At 51.4% G+C, this 27,262-nt stretch overlaps 3 protein-coding genes and 1 non-coding gene across 7 annotated transcripts in view; 2 read left to right on the top strand and 2 right to left on the bottom strand.

The window, feature by feature from the left end:
* SH3GL1 (SH3 domain containing GRB2 like 1, endophilin A2) overlaps window positions 1-11,263 on the bottom strand; it is a 33,159-nt gene extending 21,896 nt beyond the window's left edge. Inside the window, exon 1 of one of the 2 annotated variants that reach the window (XM_068537242.1) lies at window positions 11,047-11,263. In XM_068537242.1, the coding sequence (XP_068393343.1) occupies window positions 11,047-11,091 (45 nt within the window). In that variant the 5' untranslated portion in view covers window positions 11,092-11,263. The remainder of the gene's footprint in view (window positions 1-11,046) is intronic. The other variant, XM_068537243.1, reaches the window with a different exon arrangement.
* Window positions 11,090-13,884, top strand: LOC137759081 (uncharacterized). Its single transcript, XM_068534998.1, has 2 exons — window positions 11,090-11,437; window positions 13,588-13,884. Exons 1-2 carry the CDS (start codon window positions 11,090-11,092, stop codon window positions 13,882-13,884), a joined length of 645 nt encoding a protein of 214 aa, XP_068391099.1.
* The window catches only part of CHAF1A (chromatin assembly factor 1 subunit A), a 26,739-nt gene continuing 13,271 nt past the window's right edge, over window positions 13,795-27,262 (top strand). Inside the window, exons 1-5 of one of the 3 annotated variants that reach the window (XM_068537235.1) lie at window positions 13,795-13,962; window positions 16,646-16,696; window positions 17,982-18,847; window positions 24,398-24,454; window positions 26,996-27,225. In XM_068537235.1, the coding sequence (XP_068393336.1) occupies window positions 13,911-13,962; window positions 16,646-16,696; window positions 17,982-18,847; window positions 24,398-24,454; window positions 26,996-27,225 (1,256 nt within the window). In that variant the 5' untranslated portion in view covers window positions 13,795-13,910. Of the gene's footprint in view, window positions 13,963-14,235; window positions 14,426-16,645; window positions 16,697-17,981; window positions 18,848-24,397; window positions 24,455-26,995; window positions 27,226-27,262 lie in introns of those variants that run through there. The other 2 variants (XM_068537236.1, XM_068537237.1) reach the window with 2 other exon arrangements.
* Window positions 15,535-15,658, bottom strand: LOC137760356 (small nucleolar RNA SNORA28). Its single transcript, XR_011073310.1, has one exon. It is a non-coding gene; the product is annotated as a small nucleolar RNA SNORA28 (small nucleolar RNA).

Below are 27,262 nucleotides of genomic sequence, written 5' to 3'. Positions count from 1 at the left end.
CCCTGGCTTGTGCCCCCACCAAGCCGACCCTGTGCCTGGGGAGCCCCTGCCCCACGCACCCAGCTTCCTGGCTCAGGCGGTACCATGGAGCCTAGCAGATAGGTCACCCCTGACAAGGGCCCCGACGCAGGACCCCCAGCAGCTTTGATCAAGACCTCGGGTCATGCGAACAGAAGAGGTGGTGGTGTTCTCCAGGCTGGTCCTACTGAAAACCTTACATGGTCATATTAAATGGGCAGGAGTCTAGAGAAGCACTTGGACCTTGCCTGCGGGGACATCCATGTGACTGCTCACTGCGACGCCGAGAGCAAAAACGCGGCAACGTCCTAAATGCCCACTGCCAGCGGAGGGAGGACAAGTCGCTGTCGGCACACAAAGGACAGCAGGGAGCTGTGGAAGCAAAAAACTCAAGCCACACGCTCAGTGTGGACGAAGCGCCCCAGCAGTGCTGAGTGAAAAGAGCAGGCCAAAAAAGCTGCCGTGTGACACCATTTTCAGGAGGTGTAAACTTGCAAAACAAAGCTGCAGACTTTTTAGCGGTAGATTCGTGTGCAGTGACGTATCAGGGAGGGGCCCTCGACTCTAACTGTGCCGCTCGTGTTTACTCAAGCGCCTGTGGGCGCCTGGCTATCGGCTGGCCATTCTTCACCTCTCTCTCTACAGCTGAGACATTTTTTTTTTTTAATTTATTTATTTATTTATTTTTGGCTGCGTTGGGTCTTCGTTGCGGTGTGTGGGCTTCTCATTGTGGTGGCCTCTCCCCGTTGCGGAGCACGGGCTCCAGGTGTGCGGGCTTCAGCAGTTGCAGCACACGGGCCCAGCCGCTCCATGGCATGTGGGATCTTCCCAGACCAGGGCTTGAACCCGTGTCCCCTGCATTGGCAGGCGGACTCTCAACCACTGCGCCACCAGGGAAGTCCTACAGCTGAGACATTTTAACACAAACTCAAGTGCCTGAAAAGGGACGTGCCCTTTACGACGCACTGGCACTGCCTGGTGCAGGGAACTAGCTGAGTGCAAACTCCCCTGGACGGCGGTGGACTCTCCTCCAGGTTCTGCTGAGAGCTGAGCGGATGCCTGGACTGAGACCAGGCAAAAGGTCCTCCTCCCCACTCCCCGGAACCAGCACACCCGGACTCCCGGGTCCCCAGTGAGCCCCCGTCTGCACAACTTCCCACAGAAGCCTCCCAAACCTGGCAGTCTGGAGGCGGCAGAGGGACTTGGCCGACTGGTGCCTCCTGCCCACCCTGGGCCGAGGCCAAGGGCATGGGGTGCTCTGAAGCAAAGCGGAGAGAGCGCTCATCTACTCTTGAGTCCACTGGTGGGAAAGGAATGGTGATGCGGAACTTCCCAGAGAGCCCGGGAGAAACACCTAAGGCTTCTCAGCCGTGAAGTAAACGTATCAAGGCTGGGGGCAAAAGACGAACCTCAGAGCCAACTCTGAGGGCAGCACACACAACTGTATCGGGGCAATCAGTGGGGAGCTTCAGCAGCTCCAAGACTCCTCAAGGGTGAAATGCTGACTTGGCGGGACAGCAAGGATTCTCAACCTTGGAGGAAACACTCCAGGGAGAGGAGATAAAGGACAACCCTAGGCCAGGAGGTTAGGGTTAGGGGACGGAGATATCCCGCCCTTGTCCCCGTGCCCTCGCTGCCCTCTTCTGGACAAAGACTGACCCTGAAGGGCCAGGGCTGCTCGCCTGACTTCAATCACTCAAGACAATCACGGCTCTGACGACCTGAGGCCATCAAGCTGATGGACACCTGCGTGCCTGCCTGCGTGCCTGCCCAGAGGCAGCCGAGGGGCCTCATCCTGGGGAGGCAGCTGGCAGGAGACGAGGAGGGGGCCTTGGGAGTGAGAAAGTTCCCAGTTTCCTTCCCGAGGGGCGTCCTAAGTCTCCGCTCACTCCTGGGGCCGAGACCCAAAACAACAGAGGAAAAACCATCAGTCAGCTGCTCCGCTTTAGACAAAGTGGGACTGGATTGAGGTGTGCTGGCCAAAGACATCGGAATTATCGGCCAAGGTGGTGTCGGGGGACTAAACACACAGACTGAACGGTGCCACTTACTGTCGGGCCTCTCCCCAGACACTTGGGAAATGCACCCTCACCCCAGAGCTCTCTCTTCTGAGCCTTAATTCAAGTCTGCAGGATTTCCTGGCTCCACGGGAAGACGATGAGGGGCAGGGAAAGGGGTGCCAAGAGAAGAGGTAACACAGGGACAAGTGAGAAGGTTATTCCCACCGCGACGCTCTTTCAGTACCCCTCGTTCTGGCAAGGAAAAACTTTCTGGTGGGCACTTTTTTTCTTTTTAATATTTTTTTGGCTTTTTAATTTTTTGGCCGTGCCACGTGGCATGTGGGATCTTAGTTCCCCGAGCAGGGATCGAACCCATGCCCCCCTGCAGTGAAAGTGCAGAGTCCTAACCACTGGACCGCCAGGGAAGTCCTGGTGGGCACTTACTGTTTCAGCAACTTTTTAATAAGAGGGACCAGACCCCAGCCTCCGAGGTAAGGAATCCAGGAGGAATCAATTACATTGCTTTGTTTCTGGTGATCGAGTTACTATGATTTAGAGGAAGAAACAACATCAAGATCCCTTTTAAAATAAATTTAAAAAGTGAGTCTATTTGAAAGTCAAGTTAACTAATTGATTCAAGCCACAGGCTAGGTGGTTGGTTCCAGGTATTTACTGCAGGCCCAGGAGCTGGTGTGATGGACACAGCACCTCGGGGAAGGTGGCGGGGCTCCCTGGGCCTCAGGGCGAGGACAGGGAAGGTTAGGGCCCGCAGGTGAGGAGGCTGGCCTCAGGTGCACTGGGCCTACGAGCTTGTTGCATTTCCAGTACCAGCCAGACGGGCAGGGACCACCATCTAGAGGGTGGTTGGGAGTGCCATGACTGGGGACGAAGATCTGGAGGACATGTGCACGAGCGGTGGTGGGTGCCAGGGAGGTCCCTCAGGTCCTGGAGGGAGAAGGCCCAGAGGCAGGGTGGCAAGTCCACAGGGGGAACCAATGGGGCAAAGCGGAGGAGGGGGTGAGAGAGCCGGCCAGCTGACTCAGGACACAGGAGAAGAGGCAGAAGGGCGGCCAGGTGTGGAAGCCAGGGAGGGGCTGCACACAGGACCCGGGCTAACGCCGGTCATGTCTAAGAGGTCAGAAGTCCAGGGGCAGAGAGCAGGCTTCTGAGGCCAGAGTGGTGGGGCCTGGGGAAAGTGGAGCCAGGGAACTCCTTTTCCCAGCAGGCTGGGCACCTCCAGTTAAGTTCAGGCCTGGCTGTGGGGTTGAAATGACAGAGACTGCCCGTGACAGAGGTCGGGCCCCTCTGGGCCAGTCATGCACCGGCCCCTCGGCCTGCAGCCCTCAAGACAGATCCTAAGCCAAAGGGAACAACCTCTGAGCTTTGATTTCTTATTCTTTAAACCAGTCGGACCTGTTCCTGACCGAGGCCTCCACGGCCCTGCCAGCCACCTGGCTTCGCATGGGCACCGTCACTGGCACCGGACAGCCCCATTCCTGCTCTGAGAAGGAGTCCACCATTTCTGACGACTTGGCCAGCAAGCCACAACCCGTGGGGACCTGGGCCTGTCACCAGCCGCCAGGCAGCCTGCTCCCTCAGGAGCTCACACCCAATGAGAAGAAAAGCGCACTGGGTGTGAGGATGTGCTGGGTGTGTGGCACGTGGGCAGGAGACCACCAGGGAGGGTGGAGAAATATTTTGGGGGGGGGGAACCCAGGAGATGGCAAGGATACAGGAAGATACATGCAGGGCTCTGAGGGCAAACAGGAAGTGGACAGGGAGACCCGGGCTGGGGTGGGGAAGGAGGAGGGAAGGTACGAGCCCGAGCAGACCTGTTGGACTGGAGCGTGCTGGCTGCGAGGGGGAGGGTGGGATTGAAAGCCGGGACCGGGGCGGGGGCTCCGGAAGGTCCTGAATGCCAGGTTGGAGCTGGAACTGCACCCCAGGTCGGTGGGGGACGCTCCCCTCAGCAGACCCCAGCCCTGACTTCTCTAGTTGCGCCCACACGGCCGCGCCACTTTTGAGCTCTCATGACCTACGATGCGGGGCAAACTCCGTCCAGCTGACCTTTACTGAGTTCCTGGGACAGCGACCCACTGTCCTCCTCACGGCCCACCCCCTCCTGGAGGGCGGGGTGGGGGGCAGCTCACGTCACTGGGCCTGGGCCGTGACAGCCCGGCGGGCGTGGTACCGCTGGAGGGGTTTAATGCCCAGGTGTGGAAATCTGAGCATCCAGGCAGCAGCTCTTCCCAGGGCGGCCACGGCTGATGCTGAGTCAGGTCCTTCAGAGGAAATCGCACGTCTGTTTTCCTGCTGTGGTTGGGAGTCTCCGCGTGACCCCCCTCTCGGGCCCAGTCAGCAGGTTTTTCTAGGAGCTGAGTGGAAAAGGAAGACGAGGCCATCCTCTGGGAGCCTGAGTTTGTGGAGCCCTGGTTACTGCTTAACAGGAAATGAGCAGAATCGGACCCAAACTGCAGTGCTCGAGAGAAGTGGATGCAAATCCAGCCCTGGGGAGGGGGCGGGGAGAGAAAAAGTTTGGGTGGGGGGGAGGAGAAGAGAAAGAAGGACAAGAGGAGGAGGAAGGAGGGGGTTGCAGAGAGGAGGGGAGAAGAGAGGAACCGGCTGCTCCACAGTCTGATATATCCTTCCTCAGCTTTCCAGGGACAGCTTTAAAAAAGAACCAGAAAAAATCGCCCGACACTTCCCCGGGCACTTAAAAGCCAGGAGGGTTTGAGCACAGGGGGTAAAGATGCCTCAACGGGCCTGCTCACCCCTCCAGTGGCTGGAAGGCTCCAGCATCAAACCCTCCTTAAACCTCGGAAACCTCACCCCACCCCCCGCCGTGACCTCGAAAACCAGAAATAGAAGACAATCTGACTTTCCTCTGCCACTCCACGGCCAACGGCAGCCCTGCAGTGTCAAAATGTGCAGATGCCTCTGAAATCCTATGGAGGAAGTTGGCTGCACGCCCCAAATTAAAAACTAACTTTCCCCAGATTGGATCCGTTTCAAAATACTGGCAACAAAGAGGAGAGGGCTGAGACAGAGACCAGGGCAGAGCTAACTGTGGCCCACACCCCAGGGTCAAAGGCCATGGGACACGCACACCAGAGGCAAATGGCAGGCCTGAGGGGCCCGGTCAAAGACTGTCAGTTTGTCCTCTGAGGAAAGAAGCAAAGAGATGCGCAGATGGACACCTGACGGGCGGGCGGAGAGCTCAGGCCCCCAAAGGCACTAAGCGCTTGCTTGGATGTTGGCTCCGGAGGGAGGCTGGGTGGATGGGTGGTGGGTGGTGGGTGGGTAAATAGCACCATTTCCTTAGTTCACTTGCTAAGTCAGTGACAGTTCTGGGGTCGCAAAACTGTGACAGCCTCCAATTTCTGAAAACAAACAGACAGACACTGTGGAACCCCTAACCTCACAGGCTGTTATTAAGTGGCACACGGAATAAAATTAAGTATCCTACAGCTTTGCCTCAAAACATACCCAGATAAGCAGGGCGATTAGCTCCCACGGGCCCTCTTTGATAAACTGCTCTTTACTACACACAGGACTCTGAGTCAGAGGTGAACTTTAGGTCTGATGTACCGCAGTCATGGGCAGCAGAAACAGAATATGATGACCCCTTGGTCCTGGTATTGTTAATAACAAGAGTATGCAGGATGCTGCTTGGGTACAGGGCGCCTCCCTGATTGCGAACAGCGGGTCCTGCCCAGGAGGTCGGGTTAACCTGGTTTTACAGACGGGCCTGGGAAGTGGTGGAGTTTAAAGAGGCCCCTTGGCTCCTTTTGGGAAGGGCAGTCTCAAATCTCTTCTGTAGCTCCACGGCGCAGCCTAAAACACAGGGCTGGTTACTCCACCCAGCAAGCTGGGGACGGAATACTGATGGAGCAGGACAGGATCATCTCCGTCCAGGGTCCTGCAGGGACACTGCTAGGTCAAGGGTCTTCCTACAGAATGAGTCAGCAGAATGAGTCCTGTAAGAGTGGACTTAACCCAGTTCCCATCGCACGTGGACATGGCAATGGCCAAAGGCCCTTCCCAGGTCTGCTGTCCTGAGGCAGAAGGTCCTCCAGAGGTTAGCCTGCAGCTGCTCAGCTCAAGGGTCTGGGCCAGGGACCACCCCCACCCCCAGACCTCGCCTGACACCTGTCGCTCCCGGCTCACAGGTTCCACACTTTGATTCGTGCTGAGACTAAGGGGTTACAAATTCCAGATTTTTGTATCCTAAGATCACTCCATGTCCACTACTTAGCAGGCCAAGAACTTTGCTGGGAAATCAAAAGCATGATTCCATAAAATGAAGCTTAAAAAATAGGTCAGAGAGACTTCCCTGGTGGTCTAGTGGTAAAGAATCCGCCTTCCAATGCAGGGGACACGGGTTCGATCCCTGGTCGGGGAACTAAGACATGCCGCGGGACAACCAAGCCTGTGCGCCAGAACTACTGAGCCCATGTGCCACGACTACAGAGCCCACATGCCACAACTAGAGAGAGAAAACCCGCATGCCACAACTAGAGAGGAGCCCGTGCCGCAGTGAAAGATCCTGCACCCCTCAACGAAGACCCCGTGTGCCGCAACTAAGACCTGATGCAGCCAAAAAAAAAAAAAAAAAAAAAGTCAGAGCAGGCAGTGTCTGGGGACGTCAGACATTCCCCCAGCTACTGCTTACTCCAACACGTTAGGGTCCTGGGCCCCCCGTCATACCCCCACCCCATGCCTTTCCCAGGAAGCTCGATCTTTCCTCCTAGACACAAACCCGGAGCCTAGCGAGTATCCAACAAACGTCAAAGCTACGGGATATGACGGTCATGAATTTCCCTCCTAGCTCGGACGGAACCAATCTTTCAGTTTAAATTCTCTCCCTCCTTTCAGGCAAAAAAAAAAAAAAAAAAAAAAAAATCAGGCCAGCATTCCAGGCAGCTGCCAGCTCTATCCCTAGTTACACTCTCACATCTCCACACAGCCCAGCCACAAGAATTATCAGGAAACCAGTTAGAAGGTTAGGCCTGGAAATTAATGTCACCCAAACACACCACAATGACAAGTGAACTTTTGAGCCTAGATCTCGCTACTGGGTTCCTTTACCCACCTCAGTTCCCCAGAAAGACTCATAAAAGCATCTCCCCGGATTCTAGGTGTGCACGAGTACCAGAGGGCTATTGAGTGGCATTACACAGCGAGGCCAGAGGGGACCAAAACCACGGGCCCGAGACAGACGCCCGTTTCTTTGGCTGCTTCACTCCATACATTCAACTTTCCTCAGCTCAGGTGACCAGTTCCTGTTAAGAAGTAAAAACTCACAAACTTCCCGCTCAAGCTCAAACCGATTTTATTTGAGACCTGAAAGTTTTCACCAGAGATGAACTGGCGTGGAATTTGCCAGTATACTGCCAGACACCGGGACCTGATTTGTTACCAGGGTCACCAAGGAGGTAGAAACTTTTCATTAACATCACAGCCTCACCTTCGAGAAACCCAGCTTCTCTATTCCCAGCTCTCTCTCACACATCCACCTGGCTTCTATTTCTCAATTCAGAAATGACGCTCTTACAAGCCTTGGAAATCAAGAACCCGTTTCAAAGTAGGGTTTCTTGCTACAGAAACGTTGGCGCTCCTCTCAAGCGGGGCCAGATAATTCTTTGTTGTGTAGAAGGCTGTCCTGTATGTTGTAGGATGCTTAACAACCATCCCCAGCCATTACCTACTCGGTGCCAGTAGCACCCTCTCCCCAAGGCGTGACACTGTCTCAGACGTTGCCAAATGTCCCTTGGGCGGTGCACAGGGCAGGAGAGGGGAGAGGGGAGGGTTAGTCGCCCCTAACTGAGAGGCACCAATGCAAGCCTGTACCTTCTTAAAAATGCCAGATGCCAAAAGACACTCTGGGGTTCTCCTGAGGACTTGGGAGGGGGAGACTTGGTGTCTGGATGCTGAGTTTTACGCACGTGTCCATCTGCGTATATGTGGTTATCTGCATTTCAAGAATTAGGAAAAGCAGGCAGCTGCCAGAAGAATGCCCAGGAAGGATTTTTTGTTGTTCTTCTGTTTGGGTAAAATTATCCTCACTTTTCTCAAACCATAAAACAGTATTTCTCAACCTCAGCACCGTTGACGTCGGAGCCGGGTGACTCTTGGTTGTGCGGGGCCGCCCAGTGAGCTGTAATATAATTAATTACCACCGAGTTGTGACAACCCAAAATGCCTCCAGACATTGCCAATGTCCTCTGGAGGGTAGAACTGGCCCTGGCTGAGAACTACTGTCCTACAGGAAGACAAATGCCCCCAAATCCTTTTGTGTAAAAAGGGGACAGCGTTTACCCTTAGGCCAGATAAATGAGACCAATTGAGACCGACTGGTTTAAAGCATATCACCTGTTCACGCAGTGAAAACTCAATATATATTATTACGACTTAACAAGAATATTACCTGACACAGACGACCCTAATTGAAAGAGGTGTTCCTAAGATCAAGAAAAGAAACACAGGGCTTCCCTGGTGGCAAAGCGGTTAAGAATCCGCCTGCCAATGCAGGGGACACGGGTTCGAGCCCTGGTCCGGGAAGATCCCACATGCCGCGGAGCAATTAAGCCCATGTGCCACAACTACTGAGGCTGTGCTCTAGAGCCTGTGAGCCTCAGCTACTGAGGCCCGCACGCCTAGAGCCCGTGCTCCGCAACAAGAGAAGCCACCGCAATGAGAAGCCTGTGCACTGCAACAGAGTAGCCCCTGCTCACCGCAACTAGAGAAAGCCCACGCACAGCAACGAAGACCCAACGCTGCCAAATAAATAAATTTATAAAAAAAAAAAGAAAAGAAACACACAAAGAGGTGGACACATCCAGATAAACAGCGGAGGTCTATGGAAACTATTGCAGAAGGGAATGGAATACAGCCAGGGTGATTCTTGAGAGCACAACTCAACACGGAATCGGTCAGGAGGCCAAGACAACGGCTCTCAGAGGAGGATGTGTCGCAGCAATTCTTTGGGACTGGGCCTCAGAATATCAAGATGATAACTTGATCTGCACCACCAGCTTGCACTGCTCTGAGCTTTCCGGATTTCCAAGCACTCCCCACAGGTCTGAATGCAGGCCATCCTTCTTTCCCCAAGAAGAAAGGCTCTGGTGGATGGCCTGAGAGGCCCAGCTAGTTCCTCCGGCACAGCGTGTCTGCTGGGGACAGCATGGGCCACCAGCATGGGCCCTCATGGCTGGGGTCGGGGTGGGGTGGGCTTCCAGAGACCTGTCTATATGAAGGAACAAAGTGGCCCAGGAATTCTTCCGAGACCCATAGTTCCTGCGAGAGGGGCTACATCAGGGCCCAAGATAGTAAGCAGCACTCCAAGGTGCTCTGGTCAAGTGTGCGGGGGTGGGGTCTGAGGCCTACTGGGCAAGGTCTAACCCAGGGCCAGGTCACTTAATTCCATCCTGCTGGGGCAAAGGGCTGTACTCTCAGCAACAATCCTAGAATCCCTCTGGATTAAACCTCTCTTCCTCCAGGGTTTAGCCTGGAGTCTAGAGATAGACCCCAAATATCTTTAGCCCTGGACAACTACTAGGGTCATTAGTTTTCCCCCTCAAGGGGCAAAAGGTCCCAGCTGTGTATTACTGGGGACTCATCTCTCTTCCCTCCCACTGGACCTCTCCAAATTGTGGGCAGAGTCTGGTTTGCCAGCACGGGCCAAACAACTCCTATGACTGTTGCTCGTTCCTTCCTGGAGTCTATCCACACAAACTCCAGACCCAAGGTTCTCATAGGATCAAGGGATCTGGGACTTCTTGGATCTGAAATTATAAGCTGAATTTTGCATTTGCCCAGTTTTCTGAAGAGTGGATCCACTCAGCTTTCACCAGACTCGTGAGCAATGGGGCCTGGACTTTCCAAAACACCTATTCTATCTGTCAAAGTAGAACACTTATATTCTTGGATTCTGCATTCCACTTCTGGGAACTTATCCTGTAAATCCAATCCCACCTGTGAGCAGAGATATTCACTGGCTATTCACGATAGTATCGTTTGCAGCAGAAAACTACTGGAAACAACCTAAACGTCCATCGATGGACAACTAATTAAATAAATTATGACAGACTTCCATGGAATGGAATGCCACATACCCATTAAAAAGATCCAAGAGGCTCCAGGAGTAGCTCTGGGGGAGGGGGAGGGGGAGGGCAGGGGGGGTTCCCCTAAGGACATTAGCAGCATCCGAAGACATCCGTGGTCGGTGGGGGGAGCTCCTGGTATCGACTGGGTAGGGGCCAGGGATGCTGCTCAACGCCCCACAGTGCCCAGGAGGGCCACCACAACAGAGAATGACCCAAGGTGGAGAATTCTGGCTCTAGTGCGATCTCCGAGACACATTTAATGAAAAACATCAATTACACGGTTCTGTGTAAACGATGTTACTGCTACGTGTGTGTTTTTAAAGGAGAGGCATACCCTTCTCTTTGGTAATTGGTGACAGTCCTTGTCTCTGGGGAGAGGGACTGGATGCCTGAGGGACTGAAGTGGGAAACTGACTTTTCACTCTACCCTTTCAACTTTGTACCCGGCCCACTGAAAAGATTTTTTCGTTTGCTGTCTTTAAAAAAAAAAAAAAAAAGAATTGTTCTAGACACAAAATTTCCCTGATTCTGGGCTCTCTAGCAAGAGTCCTGTGTCGACAAGCTCGGGACTGCTTCTTCCCCTTCTCTCCCTGCCCCCCCCCACCCCCCGCCCGCCCGCCCTTTTAGAGGGAAGGACGGGAGGAGAGGGGTCCACGTCCGGGGCCAATCTCTGGGTGCACCTCCGCGCCTCTAAAGCGTCTGCCCACCCCTCTCGAGAAGACTGGAGCCCACATGGCGGGCAGGGTCCGGGCCACCTCGCACGCAGACTCCCGCCCCTCCTAGGCTGTCCCCACCCGGCGGGGGACGAGTGCCAACGCCGCCCCCTCAGTACCCACGGCTCCCTCCCGAGCCAGGGCCTGGCCTGGCCCCCCTCCGAGCAGCCTGTGGCCCGGAGCTCGCCCCCCGCCTCGGCCTCCGCTCACCTGGCTCGCCTTGTAGAACTGCTTCTTCAGCCCCGCTACCGACATGCTGCCTCCCGCCGTCGGGCCTCCCGCGCGGACCCAACGAACCGGAGGGACCGCACAAGCGACAGGCTTCCGGGCGCCGCCAACCCCCCGCGCGCCTCAGCGGGCCCCTACGGCACCGCCTCCGCCGCCCTCCAGCCAGCTCCGCGCCCGCCCCGGCGCCGCCTCAACCCCTCGCGCGCCCGCGCGGCCAGGATATTACATGGCAACCACACACTTCCGGTGCCGGCCTCCGCGCGCGCACGCGCGCCCCAACCCCCCCCTCCCGGCCCCGTCTGCGCACGCGCGCCCCCTGCCGGCCAGCAGCGCACGCGCACTCCTCCTGCGGATGGAGCGGCCGCCTAGCCCAGTGAGTGGACTGGGGCGAGCCTAGAGGGGCTGTGGCGGCTGCAGCGACCCCTCGAGTCCCGGAGGTGGGCCTGACGTCTTAGGAAAAGCGCTTAACACCTTTTTGCAGAGGTTGGGGAGGCGAAGGGGCAGGTGGAACTCCAGAGGCTGGGTTTACAAATCTTCGGATACCTGTTCGGTAATCTCAGCTGTACCCAATTCTTCTGTGGTCTTCCACCACCATCCCGTCCGGCCCCGTGTTCATCCATTCAGTTGCCCAAGTCAGACATCAGGCTATCACTTATAACTCCTTTCCACTACCCCAACTGTCTTCTGCCCTGATCAGACCATTCCACCAGCCTCCTCTCTGGTGTGCCCACCTTCAGGTTCTCCCCTCCAATTCATCCTCTACAAGGCAGCCAGAATGATGCTTCTATAACACAATTCAGATCACATCAGTCCCCTGTTTAAAGTCCATTTACTGGCCTTAGCATGCTCTCCCAATTTCTTAACATGGGCTACAAAGCTTGTATAATTTGGCCCCATCACCTTGTCTAACTTCGGCTCTCTTCATTTTCTGTAACCCATGGTCCCTGTTGCCTGTGGATTTTGCTAACGTTATTCCTCTCATGCACATTCTTCCCCAATCTTTCCCCCGTCCCTTGTGCATAAAAAAGAACTCTATTTGGAATGTCACCTCCTCCAGGAAGCCTTCTCAGATTGAAACATGTTTACTGATATTTGATTTTTTCATCAATTGTTATTTTTATTGAATGAATTGGAAATTAATAATGAATCGAAATGAGTAAATGAGTCCAAAAAGAACAGGGTGGGGGCCAGTTGCACAGTGGATAACGTGTCTGACTACGGATCAGAAAAAGAACAATAACGTGACTAGAGCTAAAGTGCTTGCAACTTCAGTGCTGAAATCTCTGACAGAGTTGAGTGATTTTGTAAAGCAGAGGATTGCTGGAAGTTTACAAGTGCCTCAACAGAAGGACTAGATCAGAGGATTGATTTAGAATATGCATGCCCCAACCTCTTTCCCCAAGATCCTGATGGGGCTATTATGAATAGTTTGAAAAATCTCCCATGTGATTCTGATGGGCACCCTGAATGGTGATCCACTGGTCTAAATCAATTCAGATGCCAGAATGTCAGAGAAGGAAGGGAAAACATCCTAATGGTTCAGATGAGGAAACTGAGGCCTTGAGTAAGACATGACTTGCCCAAAGTGATGTCCTCAAATTTCCTATTTTTCCACATTATTTCCAACCAATTCTACTGATTTAATTATGCAATCTACAGGATAAATAGAATTCCAAAATTGGGCTAAATTTCACTCTTCTCTCCTCACTTCTGCTCTGCTTGAGAGGTTAAATTGGTGCTGAAGAAAACCTGTCCTAAGGCTTGCAGGCTGACTCTGAAGGTCTCTGTTCCGTGTGAGGCTTTTAACTTACATGATCACACTGTTCAATTAAATGATATTTATGTATACACTCAAATATTTATTGGGTACCTACTAATGTATGTCACCAGTAGGTTCTGGGGATACTGTGATAAACGATTGCTGCCCTCATGGAGCTAATGACAAAAACAGAAATGAATTCATTAACCAATAACACTCTAATAAATAAACACAAGCTGTAATTGCTCCAAGAAAAAGAACAGTGTTGTTGTAGGAACTTCATCTTGTTGGGGGTTGGGGAGGAAAGCTCCTCTGGGGTTTCAATCTAAGATCTGAAAGTTAGGTAGAAATCAACCAGGAAAAGAGCTGCGGAAAGAGTGTTCCAGGCGAGGAAACAGCATGTGCAAAACCCTGAGGATTAAACCAGAAATATCCATTTCATTCATTCCCTCTGAATATATTTACTGCCTCTCAAATGCTTCTGAAGCGATACCCAGAGTTTATTTAATTTTATTTTTATTGTTAATATAAAAATAATTTATAATTTTAAATTGCTGTGGCTGTATTCAGCCTATGTCCCATTAGGATAAAAAAAACTTTAGTCTTCAGCTCAATCGCAGCTTCAGGTTGCCACCGGCGCCCTACGTAAAGCATTTCCTCATGACGTAGAGCCTGACCCTCCCTCCTCCCAGAGACATAGCCCTTGAGCTCAGCCAGTCACAGTGTGGGGCTCTCAACTTGACACCACCCACCACCAATCGCAGGGCGCCTGCTCCCTGCCAACGACAGGCGGCCGAGAAGAAGCCCCGCCCACCGCGGGAATATCAATAGGGGGGCCATGGGAGCAATGGAAGCCTCGGCTCTCGCGAGGATGCTCCCTGAGCTCCCCTCTTCCCGAGGAGGACCGTCACGTGACTCGGCATCACCCAATCCGCGCGTGGGCCGCGGGGGTCGCCGCGGTTCCCGCCAAATACGAGCGCGGCGGCCGCGGCAGCAGCGGCGCGGGCGGGAGGGCGAGCAGCAGCGGCCCCCTGAGCGGAGCCCGCGCCTCCGCCGCCTGAGGGGAGCTCGAGACGCCGCCGGGGCAATGCTGGAGGAGCCGGAGTGCGGGGCGCCGGGCGCCCGCGGAGCGGCCGCAGGTCGGTTCCGGCCCACGCCGAGGGGAAGGGGGGGCGCGGCGCGCGGCCTGTGCGGGCTGAGGCGGCGGTTTGGGGGCCAACGGGCCTCCCGGCCCCGGGCCCGCTCCTCCCCGCCTGGCGTTCGGTCCGTGGAGCCGTTAACAATCGCGAGGAAGGGCCTTGCAGTCCGAAGGGCACCCTCCTTGACGTTATTGTTGCAGCCGCAACCATTTTTTTTCCGGCACTTTTGCGTCAGTTTGTCCTTCCAGAGCGCTTTGCGGTGACGGGTGTGTGTGTGGCCAGGAGGGGAAGCTGAGGCCCAGGGAGGCGAAAGGGCCGGGTTTGCAGGTTACCGAGTGTGTTTGTGTCCCCTGGACAAGTTGGACCCTGCAGCGGTCCTGTGGCCGGGTGGGGAGACTGAGGTCCGGGGTCACACGGGCTCGGGGACCAGAACAGCTGCGTCTGCGGGTCAGGGCCAGCCCAGGTAAGCGGCCCGGATGGTAAGGGTCTCGGGTTCTTGATGCTGCCGGATATGCATGGTGAAGACCTGTCTTTCTGCTTCCTGTGTCTTGGGAGGGGGCTTTCTGCCGCCTGGCAGGGCCCCAAAACGTGGGGTGGTGAACCAAGGAAGACCAGACGGGTTGTCTCCTCTGCTTGACTCCCGTTTTACCCCCAGCACTTGGCACAATGCCTGGCACATAGTAGGTGCCCAATAAAGATGGGTTGGTTGAATGAATTAAGGGTTGGTAGGGACATCAGCTAGTTTAGTTCAGGGTTTTTCAACCTCAGCACTACTGACATTTGGGGCCATCCTGTACACTGTAGGGTGTCGAGCAGCATCCTTGACCTCCACCCATTAGGTCTCAGTAACAACCTCTTCTTCCCAGTTGCGACAACCAAAAATGTATCCGAGGCATTGTCAAGGGGCCCTCTAGCTGAGAACCACTGTGCTAATTGTTTCCAGACTTCGGGATTTCAAAGAGACATAGAATTCATATAAATAAAGTTGGGACTGATTGTCATTTGACCCATTAATCATGTTTAATTAAAAAATTTTAAAAGCACCATCTGTTTTGACCATGCACCATAAAAGGGAAGGATGTTTTAATGCCAACTAAAATTAGGAGGGATATAATCTCAGGATAAAGAGCAGTGGTAAGTTTATACAGAAGTGTTTGTTAATTTGTATGTGTACCTTTGAACAATCTGAATCCCTGGATGGGATCCCTTTTTATGTCGACCTGAGGTTGCTTCTGGGCCCCGGGTCACCTCTGTTCCACTTGCATCAAAGCTGGTGACTCAGGGCCATGCCAATAAATCCTTGTGGTTGTCCTAAAAATAAATTTAAGTGGCTAAAGATTATGTATCCTTCAGCTGACGGGAGGAAATCCATGTTTTTGGTAACTGAAAACTTGAGAATGATATTATCTTGAAATAGGTAGAAAGGAAATGTGAGCCTCTGGGTACTTTTCTTATATTCCAAGCTTGGAAGTGGGGAGAGCAGCTTCATCTAAGGGCAGCTGAGTTTTTTAAAAGGCCCTGATCTGCTTTTATTTATTTATTTATTTATTTATTTTTTATTTTTTTATTTACACTGTTTAAGTCTATATAACGGCTTGTCTCACAGAGAAGAGAACACCGGAATAGGTTAGACTTTCTTGCTATAGCAAGCTCAAATTGTGTCAGAGTTTTGATCATCTGCCACAGAGTGTTGCTTGCATCCTGATCTGCTTTTAAAAAATACTCACTTGTATGTATCTTTTTAAAAAAAAAAAATGTAGATTGGCCAAAATAACTAAACTAGACTTTTCCAAGCCAGATCTAGCAGGTGTCAGCTTCTAAACTTATTCTAGCCATTTGAAGATATTTATCCAAAGATTTGATTCTATTTATAGTCATTTCTGCATCAGCTTTGATATTGTGATGCTTTTTTTGAGATTTTTTGTGTGTGCGTGCAGGAAAACATTCTCCCTTATCACTTCTTGACAGCACTTCAGCTCCAGCTTGGCAAGCTTGAAATGCTTTAAGATGTATTACCTTTTATAAACTCTGTTTTGAAAGAAAATAAGCCCTATTCTAATTTTACAGATTTGTTGGTGGGGAGGGCTTGGTTTGGAGGAGGATGATTTGGGTTCATATGAATGGTGAAATCAGTGATACAATGTTTTCTCTCATCTCTACTTTTACTCAGTCTTCTTTTCATTGTCCCTGTTACTGTGTTCATTGGTTTTCCACTATGTGCCAGGCCCTGAGCCCGTGCCACAGGTACAGTGTGGAACAAGTCTCCCTGCTGTCATAAAGCTGGCATTCTGATGGGGGAGGGGGGAGACATAAACACAGAAGTCTCAGAGTGATAAGTGCTCAAGGAAAATAAAACGAGATGTGACGGTGTCCAGGGCAGAATTTCTCAACTCATTATCACTTTTGGGCCAGATAATTCTCTGTCGTGGGGTGCAGTCCTGTGTGTTGCAGGATATTTAGCAGTATCCCTGTCCCGTACCCACTAGATGCTGGTAGCGCCCTCTCTCCAGTCATGACAGCCAGAAATGTCCTTAGACGTCATCAAATGTTCCTGGGGAGGTGGGATTGGGGGCGAAATCAGCCACACTGGACAACCACTTTGTACACAGTAGGTACTGCATGTGTGTTTGCTACTTCATTATTTCCAGCATTTAATAACTTATCCTTTGACACTTATTCACAGCCATGGATTGCAAAGACAGACCAGCTTTTCCAGTCAAGAAGTTAATACAAGGTAACTTTCTGGGAATGGGTTAAATATTTGTTCCTGGTTTATATCCTTCATTGTCCTCTCAATTATATTTTCCATTCCCCTTGAGCAGAGGCCATCTCTTGGGGTCCCCAGCAGAAGTCTCCAAGGGGCTGAAGGGGAGAAAACAGTTGCATCTTACAACTGGAAGCTGGGAAACCCGTTTCATTACACTGCTGTTGCCAGGAGCATATCCAGAGGTTGCTGCCCTTACAGTTGGATTTCTCTACTCCAGCACTATTGACATTTTGTAATGTTTTTGTCATGGGGGGCTGTCCTGTATACTGTGGAGAGTTTAGCAGCATTCCTAGCCTCGTCTCCCAAGTCGTGACAACCTTTAATGTCTTCAGACATGGCAGGCACAGCTGCCCCTGGTTGAACAGCGTTTTACAGGAAGTGTCCCCAAATCCTTTCGTGTAAAAAGGGGAATGGATTTACCCTTAGGCCAGGTTAGTGGCTGGACTGTATAAAAAAGGATGGTTTCTGGTTTTCAAAGCTTGGTTACCTGGTTCCCCTGTAGCAGTTTGCCTTCTCCTGTGTCAACTGATAGCAGGTTTGGTGTTGGTGGGAATCATATGAAGGGCAACCATCTTCTGAGGTTAAAGAATTAGGGGCAAACCGTAGAATCCAAGAGCATGATAATTTTATAAACTGACCAAAAACAGGCTTGTTTGTTGAGTCTATTACATTAGAAAATAGTTAATAAGATGTTTGGGCATTTGAGTACATGTGGACTCCATGGGAAGTCACTCACCTGAACTTCCTCACTCTCTTGAGGTGTTGCTGTGTATCTCTTGGGACCAGCCAGAAGGCTGGCATGCAGTGGGAGGGTACTTGTTTCATTGGCAAGAAAAGCTAACAGCTTGGGATGCTGGGAGCAGAATGAAATCTTTCCGCAGATGGATCTATCTTTTTTGCTCTTCAGAGCCAGATGCACTTATCTTCAAATGAGATTTCCACCCATAATAAATAACTTTGGAATTTGAACTGAATCTCAAACAGATCAGAAAGTGTCTTCTCCTTTGAAATTATTGCAATGTCCCCGCTATGAAAGCTTGTCAGTTTTTTGTTTGTTTGTTGCTTTTGCTTTTAGTTAGGATGTTGGAAAAGTACATAATGAGAAGATAACCCCTTTTTAAACTTTAGAAATTCCCCCCACCCCCAAGCACAGCAAGGTCGATTACTCATTGAGCACGTGGAATATTAAAGCATTGATTGTCACTCTTCACACTGTCACTCAACAGACGGCCTCCTTCTCTTTTGGTTTTAGCTCGTCTGCCGTTCAAGCGCCTGAATCTTGTCCCAAAGGAGAAGACCGACGACGGGTTGGACGACATGGGGGGCGCTCAGGGTGCTCCTGTGCAGGGTCATGTCCCTGATTTAGAGACCTCTTTGGACCACTTGGAGGACAACTGTCACATGGGCTCCGACATAGATTTTAGGCCAAAACTTGTCAACGGGAAGGGCCCCTTAGATAACTTTTTAAGAAGTCAAGTCAAAACCAGTATTGGCCAGACTGTGGTAACAATCGATTTGACGGAGGACTCGAGTGACCCACCGGACGGCACCATGGGCCACGATAAGCTAAATTCTGCAGCCTCTCCCTCCCAGGAGAATGTAAACGGGGTCACAGACGAAGCTGGAGATGACAGGGGGCTGCCAACGGTCAGTCAGAAGGATGAGCTGGCGTTTCCCGAAGAGGCCCTTTCAGACCTCCCGTGCAAAACAGAGGCGGGGGGTGCTGACTCGGGGGGCGCGGAGAGGAGGGGACTCGCACAGAAGGGCTTGCCCCAAAGCTGCCCCGAGCTGACTGGTGGCCTGAGAACGTGCTCCGAGAAGGACCAGGACGGCTGGAGTGGGGCCAGGGGCATCCTGTTCAAGGGGAAGGTGCCCGTGGTCGTCCTGCAGGATATCCTGGCTGCCAGACCCCGAGCCAAGTCTCCTCCTGCCACACTTCCGGGCCAGGCTGTGCCCTCCGAGAGCGAGGCGCTGGAGTCCAGCCCCGAAGAGGACTCTGTCCTGAGCCATTCGTCCCTGAGCTCCTCCTCTCCCACCAGCTCACCCGAGGGGCAGTCTGCGCCCACCAAGCAGCACAGCAGCCCTAGCCCCCTCCCCGCCTCCACACCCGTCCGCAGAGTGAGTATCTCCCCCGAATCAGTGCCGTCGGAATCCAGAGGCTTCTGGGTACGGCCCCTCACTCTTCATCCAGGGACGCTGTGTCCCCCAGATGGCTAGTGGCCGAGCAAGTGGTGCCGGAGACCAAGTCCTGTGACTTTACGGCATCGAAAGCCATTGGGGTGTTTGGTTGTGTGTACGTTGCGATGTGCTGATGGTTCTGTGAGTCGCCGGTGTGTCGGTGCCATCCTGGTAGCCCTGTTCACACCTAATTAACGGTGCTGGTCACCTCAGCCACTTTAGTGACTAACGGGTGTAAGCGGGCGGCTGTGACCCTTGACTCAGCCTTTAGCTTCAGCTCCCTGCACGCCTCCTGTTCCAACACAGACTCGGAGGGCCGTTGCTGTCAGTAAGCAGTCAGTAAGTGTTGGTGGAGAGACCCCAAGACGGCAGGAAGAATAAAACAGGGGCATTCTTTAGGGTCAGCTCTTGTCAGCACGGCCTGCCCATCTTAAAAACCTCACCCAGAATGGCGAGAACAGGAGAGTCCTGGCACCATGTTTAAGGACCTGGACAGGTGACTTTGGAAATGCCTGTTTCTGTTACTGGCTTCCGAGCGGCACAGTGGCCGATGTCTCTGTTCTCACCTGTCCTTGAGGTCCTGTGGGTAAAACTGATAGAATCAGTCAAGAATACCAAAGCATAGTGAACAGTGTTCTTTGGTTTTTTTTGGTTTTGTAGCACTTGTGTTTGTTCACATCAGGCTTTCACATAAGATTGGATCCTGGGGTGGGTTGTTCATTTGCTAACTGTACCTGCTTAATCTGACCATAAACCACCAACCTTGATTGCTTTCTAAAATTCGATCTCTAAGGGACAGTTATTTTTCTAGATGGTTCCATTTCTTGTGTTTTGCGTCCTTGAGGAGATTGGAGAACGGGAAAAATGGCTTCCTCTTTAGGTACACAAAATATCAATCAAGAGTGGGGTCGTCTTTTTTCCTTCTAAGTTTCTAAATGTGGCAGACTGACATACTCATTTTTTAAACTTTCATCTGAGCTTTTACCCAGACTCAAAATCCGAGTTTGAGTCCCTTGCTGTCAGCCATCTTGTTCTGTTCTGTCCATCCAGTTGCTCAGAATCCTTCCAGACTGCTGCTTCTGCTTTGCAGAGCTACTTTGTCACATGACTCATGGCAGCCAGTGAACCTGGAGAACAGGACATGTACACATGTTTCTATTCTCCTTAATAGCTTCATTTTTTTTTAAGTTTGTTTTTATGCCCATAGCCAAGCCTGAGGACTGGGAAGCCATGCAACTGGGCCTTGTCACAGAAGAGTGTTACTTCTTGTCCGCTGGCCTGAGTGGCCATGCAACTTCTGAGCACGTGAAACCAAGTGTGCTGCGTTTAGGAAATCCTGCCTCTGAGAGGCTCAATCTGGCTCTGAACACAGGCTTGGAGTTTTGAGATGTTCTAGAAGACAGTGTTACCACACAGCTTTGCAGATAATTCACACTGCAGGTGGCGAAGCCTTCAGGGCCCCCCCCCCCCCCGCCGCCACCCAGCCTGTGGCAGGAAATCGCCCCAGTCACCCACAGGATGGGAGTAGAGCCCCGTGACTTTGGGTGACAAGACAGGTATGAGAGCAAAATGGAATGACCACCAGGAGGTGCCTGAGGGCCTGGCGGAGGCAGCCCACCTCCAGCCTCACACACTCAGCTTTCCAGTTTAGCTTCTCACCTTTCGGGAGTGCTGGATTTCCTGGTTGGTTGGTTGGTTTCATGGTTGGTACCTGACTTTCATACCTTTCCCTGCTGTGGGCCCAAGTTTTTCCTGACCCCTGTGACTGTGGGGAATACTATTGTTCTTCCGTTTTCCCTCTCTGTCTCCTCCTCCTCCTCTCCAGACTGTAGGCAGACACTTGTTGAAGGCTTACAGCTTGTTTCCTATTACCATGTCATGTGTGTGGTTTTTATTGGGCTCCGTTAGTTCTGGACTTGGAATTGTAAAATCTCTGCATTTGGAACCCCTAAGCATTTGCTGGTCCTCTGTTTTTTTTGTGTGTGTGTGTGTGTGTGTGTGTGTGTGTGTGTGTGTCCTGAGAGAGCTTTGTTTCGTTTTTGTTTTTTAATAAATTTATTTATTTATTTTTGGCTGCGTTGGGTCTTCGTTGCTGCGCGCGGGCTTTCTCTCGTTGCGGCGAGCGGGCGCCTCATCGCGGCGGTTTCTCTTGTTGCGGAGCACAGGCTCTAGGTGCACGGGCTTCAGTAGTTGCAGCACGCAGGCTCAGTAGTTATGGCTCGTGGGCTCTGGAGTGCAGGCTCAGTAGTTGTGGCACACGGGCTTAGTTGCTCCGCGGCATGTGGAATCTTCCCAGACCAGGGATCGAACCTGTGTCCTCTGCATTGGCAGGCGGATTCTTAACCACTGCGCCACCAGGGAAGTCCCTGTTTTGTTTTTGAAAGTACTTCCAGGTATCTAGAGAGTCCGACTTTGAAAAACAATTTAGGAACACCTTTTTGAGATAATCCAGGGTCTCTTGATTAGCCAGAATGTGGCTATTTGTCATCAGAGCTTTTTACCACCTAGGATAGAACCATTTCTCCAGTTTGTTTGCAGTCAGATGTGTAATTCAGCCTACATTATTGATGACTCAAGATTATTGTTCCGTAAGGGATTGTGTGGATACGGTGGTGTTATTGGAATCTATGGCTTGCCTCTGTACAGATGCTGGAACTGTTTCCCAGGTAATTTAAATTTTACAAGTATTAAATTCTCCATGTTTAAAAAAGATCACTGAAACACTGCAGCCCCCTTTGGCTTTTTTCTGTCCCCCAGGTTGCCACTATCTTCATCTTATATTTCTCTGTGTGGTGTGAATGTGAGAGATCCCTAGGAATAAACAGTATCATTTTTGTTTCTTTACATGGGCCGTATAGTGTAAATATGTTTCTTTTTCATTCCAGGGTGTCTTAGCAATTTTTTACATTGGGATGGGAAAATCTCTTTTTAACTGCTGTGTCGTACGCTGATGGTCCCATGATGGTGTGGATAAACTGCAGTTTGCATAGTCATTCTCCTTGATGGATATTTCTGTTGTCTCTCATTCTTGGCCTTGACAGACAGTAATTGTCATGAGCTTCCCCGAGTTGTTAAGTGGAACTGCAGGCTCACAGGAACGGGCGTGTCAGTTTTTGCCTGCTCTCAATCCCCACATGCCTGGACCAGTTAGGGTCGTGTCTCCCCTCCGCCTGCTGTCCCTCCCCTGCTGTCAGGTTTCTAGCTGCTGCGGGGCCTGTCCACAGCCACCTCCCCTCACTTACTGCTGCTTACTTGCTCTGGGCCTAGAAATTAGACCTCCTTAGGTATCACATCAGAGTGTGTGGGCCCTAGGATTCTCCCAAATAAAGTGCAGGAATTTTACCTCACAGACATGGTTATATCTGCCTTGACTCTTTGGGGTAGTTGATGTGTGTGTTTCATCCTCATTGTGGAATCCTGGATCTTGGTTTTTGGTAGCTCAGTTCCAGGTTGGTAAAATGTGTGGCCTATATTTTGAGAGAGTTCTATAAATACTTGGGCCAGAGGTCAAGAAGATTAAAATTATATCTGTTCAGTAAGGTCTATCTGAGTGCCTGGTAAAGCAATAGAGACACTAGTTTTAAATAAAATCGTAACTGCTCTGGTTGTTGGATATCATTAAGCCAGCTCTTGGTAGTCACGTCAACTCTCTCATTCCTGGACTCACAGCAAAGGGGAAGATTGTGAAAGGCACTGATTCTGCAGCTGAAATTCAACAACAGATGCGTCTTGCTCCCCAAACACCCTCATATAGCTGTCTGGCAGTCACGTTTGGTGCTACCATCTTTAAACACAAAGGACAACGATATAGACACAGCACCTTACAAGTCCTGCTGTTAAATCCTTTCTTGTGGGGCTCAAGTCCGCAGGCTTGGCAGGCCAAGTGGATGCTGGAGAGGCAGATGCTTTTTCTTAAGCCCTTGGTAAGACGGCTTTGGCGTTTCTGTGGGCGCCTGCGCAGTGAGGTGGGATTGAGCACTCTGCCAATCACATGGCTTTCACATGACGGTGCGCGGCCCTCTCCTGAGGGAAGGCTTAGTCCAGAAAGGACTCGGTGCATCCTGAGTAAGAAGGATGTCTTAATCTGTAGTTTTCTTTGGTAGGAAGTCTTAGGGCGAGGCTTTCCTAGATAGAGGAAGCACTGTTTTTACATAGTTTTGTTGGCATGTCAGACAATTTCAAGAGAAATGGACTTTCGGTTTTTCAGCTCGTCTCATTTTCTGGCTGCCTCCTCAAGTCTAAAATGAGCCCGGGTGGGTATTTCTTTCCAGCCTGAATTCTCCCCATTGGTCTTCCATGCAATGAATGGTCTGTTCGCCAGGATTCCCCGCTCTGGAGGTAGCTTAGGCCAGTAGCCTGGACTCCTTGTGTGTATTCCGACCTGGGACCATTTAGCCAGCACGGCGAGGGAGTCCAGCCGTGCGTCTTGGTCAGTCCTTGTAGCCCATGCTCAATTTGAAGTAGGACGATAGAGAATGCTGTGCTCTAGAACACAGGGGTTCTAGACCAGACTGCCACCTCTGGCCAGCTGACCTTTCTTCCTGGGCGTTTACTCTGTGTTCTAAGAAGCAGGGCTGTGCTGGGCAGGGGGTACAAACATGGGAATCCAGCCCGTACACGTGTCTTACTTGACTCACGGGGTGTTGATTTGTAGACATTACAGGCAGACCTTGGAGATAATGCGGATTTGGTTCCAGACCCCCACAGTAAAGCGAGTATCACAATAAAGTGAGTCACGTGGATCTGTTGGTTGCCTGGTGCATATAAAAGTTATGTTTACACTATACTGTAGTCTATTTAGTGTGCAATAGCATTATGTCTGAAAAAAGCACATACCTTAATTAAAAAATACTTCACTGCAAAAAACGCTGTTGTCTGAGCCTTCAGCAAGTCGTTATCTTTGCAATAGTAACATCAAAGATCACTGACCACAGATCACCATGACAAGTATAATAATGATGAAAAAGTTTGAAATGTGAGAATTACCAAAATGTGACACAGAGACACAAAGGGAGCAAATGCTGTTGGGAAAATGGCATTGTGTTGGTGTGCCTGTACTCACACAGGAAATTTCCACTGGCAGCCTCTCCGGGGAGAAGCAGAAGGGGCAGCAGCAGTGCTGGGCTGCGTGCCTGTAAGACTCCGTCCTCTGTGGCCAGGGCGCCTCCTCTCCAGGTGCCTACAGACCTACCGCTCTGTGTCTCCCTGACACCAAGGCCCCTGGCTGTGGCTTCTTATTTCCAGCTTGGCCACTTACGTTTTTTGGTTATCTGCCTCCCGGTCTCCCCTTTTATCCCCACATGCGTTGGAGTTTATGACCCAACTAAGAAGTTTTGGTTCTGTTTGCTGAAACTGGTCACCCGGAAAGGTTTTCACTGTTGTTGTTTTACATTGTTTCCTCCTTGCCCTCCCCAAGGACTGTGCAGTATGTTAAACGTGTTAAAGTGATTGAAACAACCTGTGTTTACAGATCAATGTCTTTCCTTTCAGATAAGTAAGAAATTGGTCAAAGGCTCTGCAGAGAAGAACAAGATGAGACTGCAAAGAGTAAGACATGTCCCCTGAAATAGAAAGTTCCCCTGGTGCGCTTTTTGCAGTAAATAGGAAGCAAAGCCCTTTGCCCTTCTCTGGCCCCGTTTTCACCCTCCCCTGCTTGTTCTGAGCATTATTTTGATTCTTGCTTCATTTTGCATAACTGGGCCTCGTGCTTATGGGTTGCATCATTTTTAGGTTGTTGAATCCTAAGGTTTTGCACGTAGGCTTTTCTAAGCTCTTATTATAATTAGTACTGACTGTCGTAATAGTTGGGCAGCCCCACTGTAGTTTAAAATTGCCTTAAAAATAACCCAGTGGCTCTCCCTGCGCCCCAGCCTCCTATGCGCATAGATTGACGTTCCATCCCTTCCCGGGCGCTGTACCGTGGTGGCCCCTACATCAGATGGGTGATTACTGTTTAGTGGTTCCCTGCTGAGTTTTCCATTCTGTTATCTGGAGGTCACCACGTTTCACACCCAGCAGTGCAGGGACCTTCTTCCTTACTGGATGAATTGCAGAGAAGGCCATGGCCTTCTTCCCCGACCAGCTCACGGAAGGGGCGCCGATGACAGTTGGCTGTGCGCTCACCAGGCATTTCCTGTGCCGTCTGCCTTATGGCTGTGTTCGATTTTTGTGGGTCAGATTTTGATGGCTTTTTTAGAGTTTATCTCATTCTTCATTGTAGTTTCAGAGATGGGCACCTGCGGGGCAGGAGTGGGGAGGGCCTGATTCCAGAAGCCTCCTGTCCTCGTAGTTAGCAGGGGGAGACTCCTCCTCACCACCCGGCGCTCGCAGCTGGTCTCGTTACTCAGTTACTCGATCCAGACCAGCCCCTTCTTCAGGTATCCCACGAGTCACGTGCGGAGGGTACCTGGCAAGGACGTTCTCAGATCTCTACCAGCATGCCTCCATGGCTCTTGTGAAGCGAGCAAAGGTTGATCAGGGCAGAGGGTAGGATATTCTCTAGGGACACGGGCATGATCATAGGCCTGTACCAAAAGCTGAGTTGTCGGGCTTCTGCCAAAGGTGAGAAGCTCACCTTTGGTGGTTCCTGTCCTTGAGAATTACCCTGCGCTATGTTAGAAGGTAATGCCCTTCAGTCTGGGAGGTGAAACTTGTTTAATACAAAATCAAAATTATATAATAACCCAGCGCCCCAGGCCACATACGAATTCTTTGGAATGAGGAGCTGATGTGATTAAAGGAGATGTTCCCACTATAAAGAATATCCAAGAAACTAGCTGTTTCCTCCTGCTGGTGATGAAACGGCACTGCCGTAGTCATAGAGATCACTGTGGGTCCTTTCTTAACGTCTGACCTTTTCAGATCCCAAGAAATGTTTGTTCGTTTTGGGTTTTTTAATTAATTAATTTATTTATTTATTTATTTATGGCTGTGTTGGGTCTTCATTTCTGTGTGAGGGCTTTCTCTCGTTGCGGCAAGTGGGGGCCACTCTTGATCACGGTGCGCGGACCTCTCACTATCGCGGACTCTCTTGTTGCGGAGCACAGGCTCCAGACGTGCAGGCTCAGTAGTTGTGGCTCACGGGCTTAGTTGCTCCGCGGCATGTGGGATCTTCCCAGACCAGGGCTCGAACCCGTGTCCCCTGCATTGGCAGGCAGACTCTCAACCACTGCGCCACCAGGGAAGTCCCCGTTTTGGTTTTTTGAGAAATGGTTTTAAAGATAAAAAAAATTTTTTCTTTTGAGAAATGGCTGTAAAGATTAAAAAAAATTTTTTTCTGCTTTTATTTTTTAGTGTGTTCTCATCTGCTCCTCACTTTTTTTTTTTTAAATTTAATTAATTAATTAATTAATTTGGTTGCGCCGGGTCTTAGTTGCAGCAGGCAGGCTCCTTAGTTGTGGCATGTGAACTCTTAGTTGCGGCATGCATGTGGGATCTAGTTCCCTGACCAGGGATTGAACCCGGGTCCCCTGCATCGGAAGCGTGAAGTCTTACACGCTGCGCCACCAGGGAAGTCTCAGTTCCCCCCCTGTTTTTAAGACTTGCTCGTCAGGTTCCCCCGCCTTGTCTCATCCCACTCTCCCATTTCAAGAGAAAGAAAAGAAACCCTATTGTCTGGAATAGTTTTGGGGGGACGGGAAGGAAAATATTTTTGTTTTGAAGGTAGGGAAGCAAAACCTGTGGGTGTTTTTGTGTCTTTATTTCACCACAGCTTTCTGAGCAGATAAATGCAGTTCAGACCCAACAGCAGGTACCCGGTGTAGGCAGCCTAGAGGTGCTTACTTAATCTTTTTTAATTAAGTAAAAATTAACCCTCATCCCACGTTTGAAGACGGTGTCTTAAACGTATCTTACTTTGAATTGCCCAGAAGGTCCTGTGGCAGCCGGCTAACCCTCATCGCCTTTCTCATGACAGAAGGAAATGTAATGGACTGAAAATTCCCTTCTTTGTAAGGACGCTGACCAGCAGGCTGCTGCCGGGGCTGGTTCCTTCGTGCCTCCCCTCCGCTTGCGCACGGCCGCCCCCGGACGCCGGCGCGGCCCTTCGTGGCATCCGCGGGGCTGAGCTGTGGACCGTCTCCCGTGCAGGATAAGGAGCGCCTGGGCAAGCAGCTGAAGCTCCGGGCCGAGAAGGAGGAGAAGGAGAAGCTGAGGGAGGAGGCCAAGCGGGCCAAGGAGGAGGCCAGAAAGAAGAGGGAGGAGGAGAAAGAGCTGAAGGAGAAGGAGCGGCGCGAGAAGCGGGAGAAGGACGAGAAGGAGAAGGCAGAGAAGCAGCGGCGCAAGGAGGAGCGGCGCAAGGAGCGCCAGGAGGCCCTGGAGTGAGTGCTCCGCCCCGCCCCGCCCCGCCCCGCCCCG

The sequence above is a fragment of the Eschrichtius robustus genome, chromosome 2 (genome assembly GCF_028021215.1).
Source record: "Eschrichtius robustus isolate mEscRob2 chromosome 2, mEscRob2.pri, whole genome shotgun sequence".
Classification (NCBI taxonomy): domain Eukaryota; kingdom Metazoa; phylum Chordata; class Mammalia; order Artiodactyla; family Eschrichtiidae; genus Eschrichtius; species Eschrichtius robustus.
The sequence above is the reverse complement of the archived record's forward strand: the minus strand, read 5'-3'. Positions and strand labels throughout refer to the sequence as shown.

Coding starts and splice junctions, on each gene's coding strand:
- LOC137759081 (XM_068534998.1), top strand. CDS start 11,090: ATGCTGCCTCCCGCCGTCGGGCCTCCCGCGCGGACCCAACGAACCGGA. Junction 11,438..13,587: donor TGGAGCGGCCGCCTAGCCCA/GTGAGTGGACTG, acceptor CACCAATCGCAG/GGCGCCTGCTCCCTGCCAAC.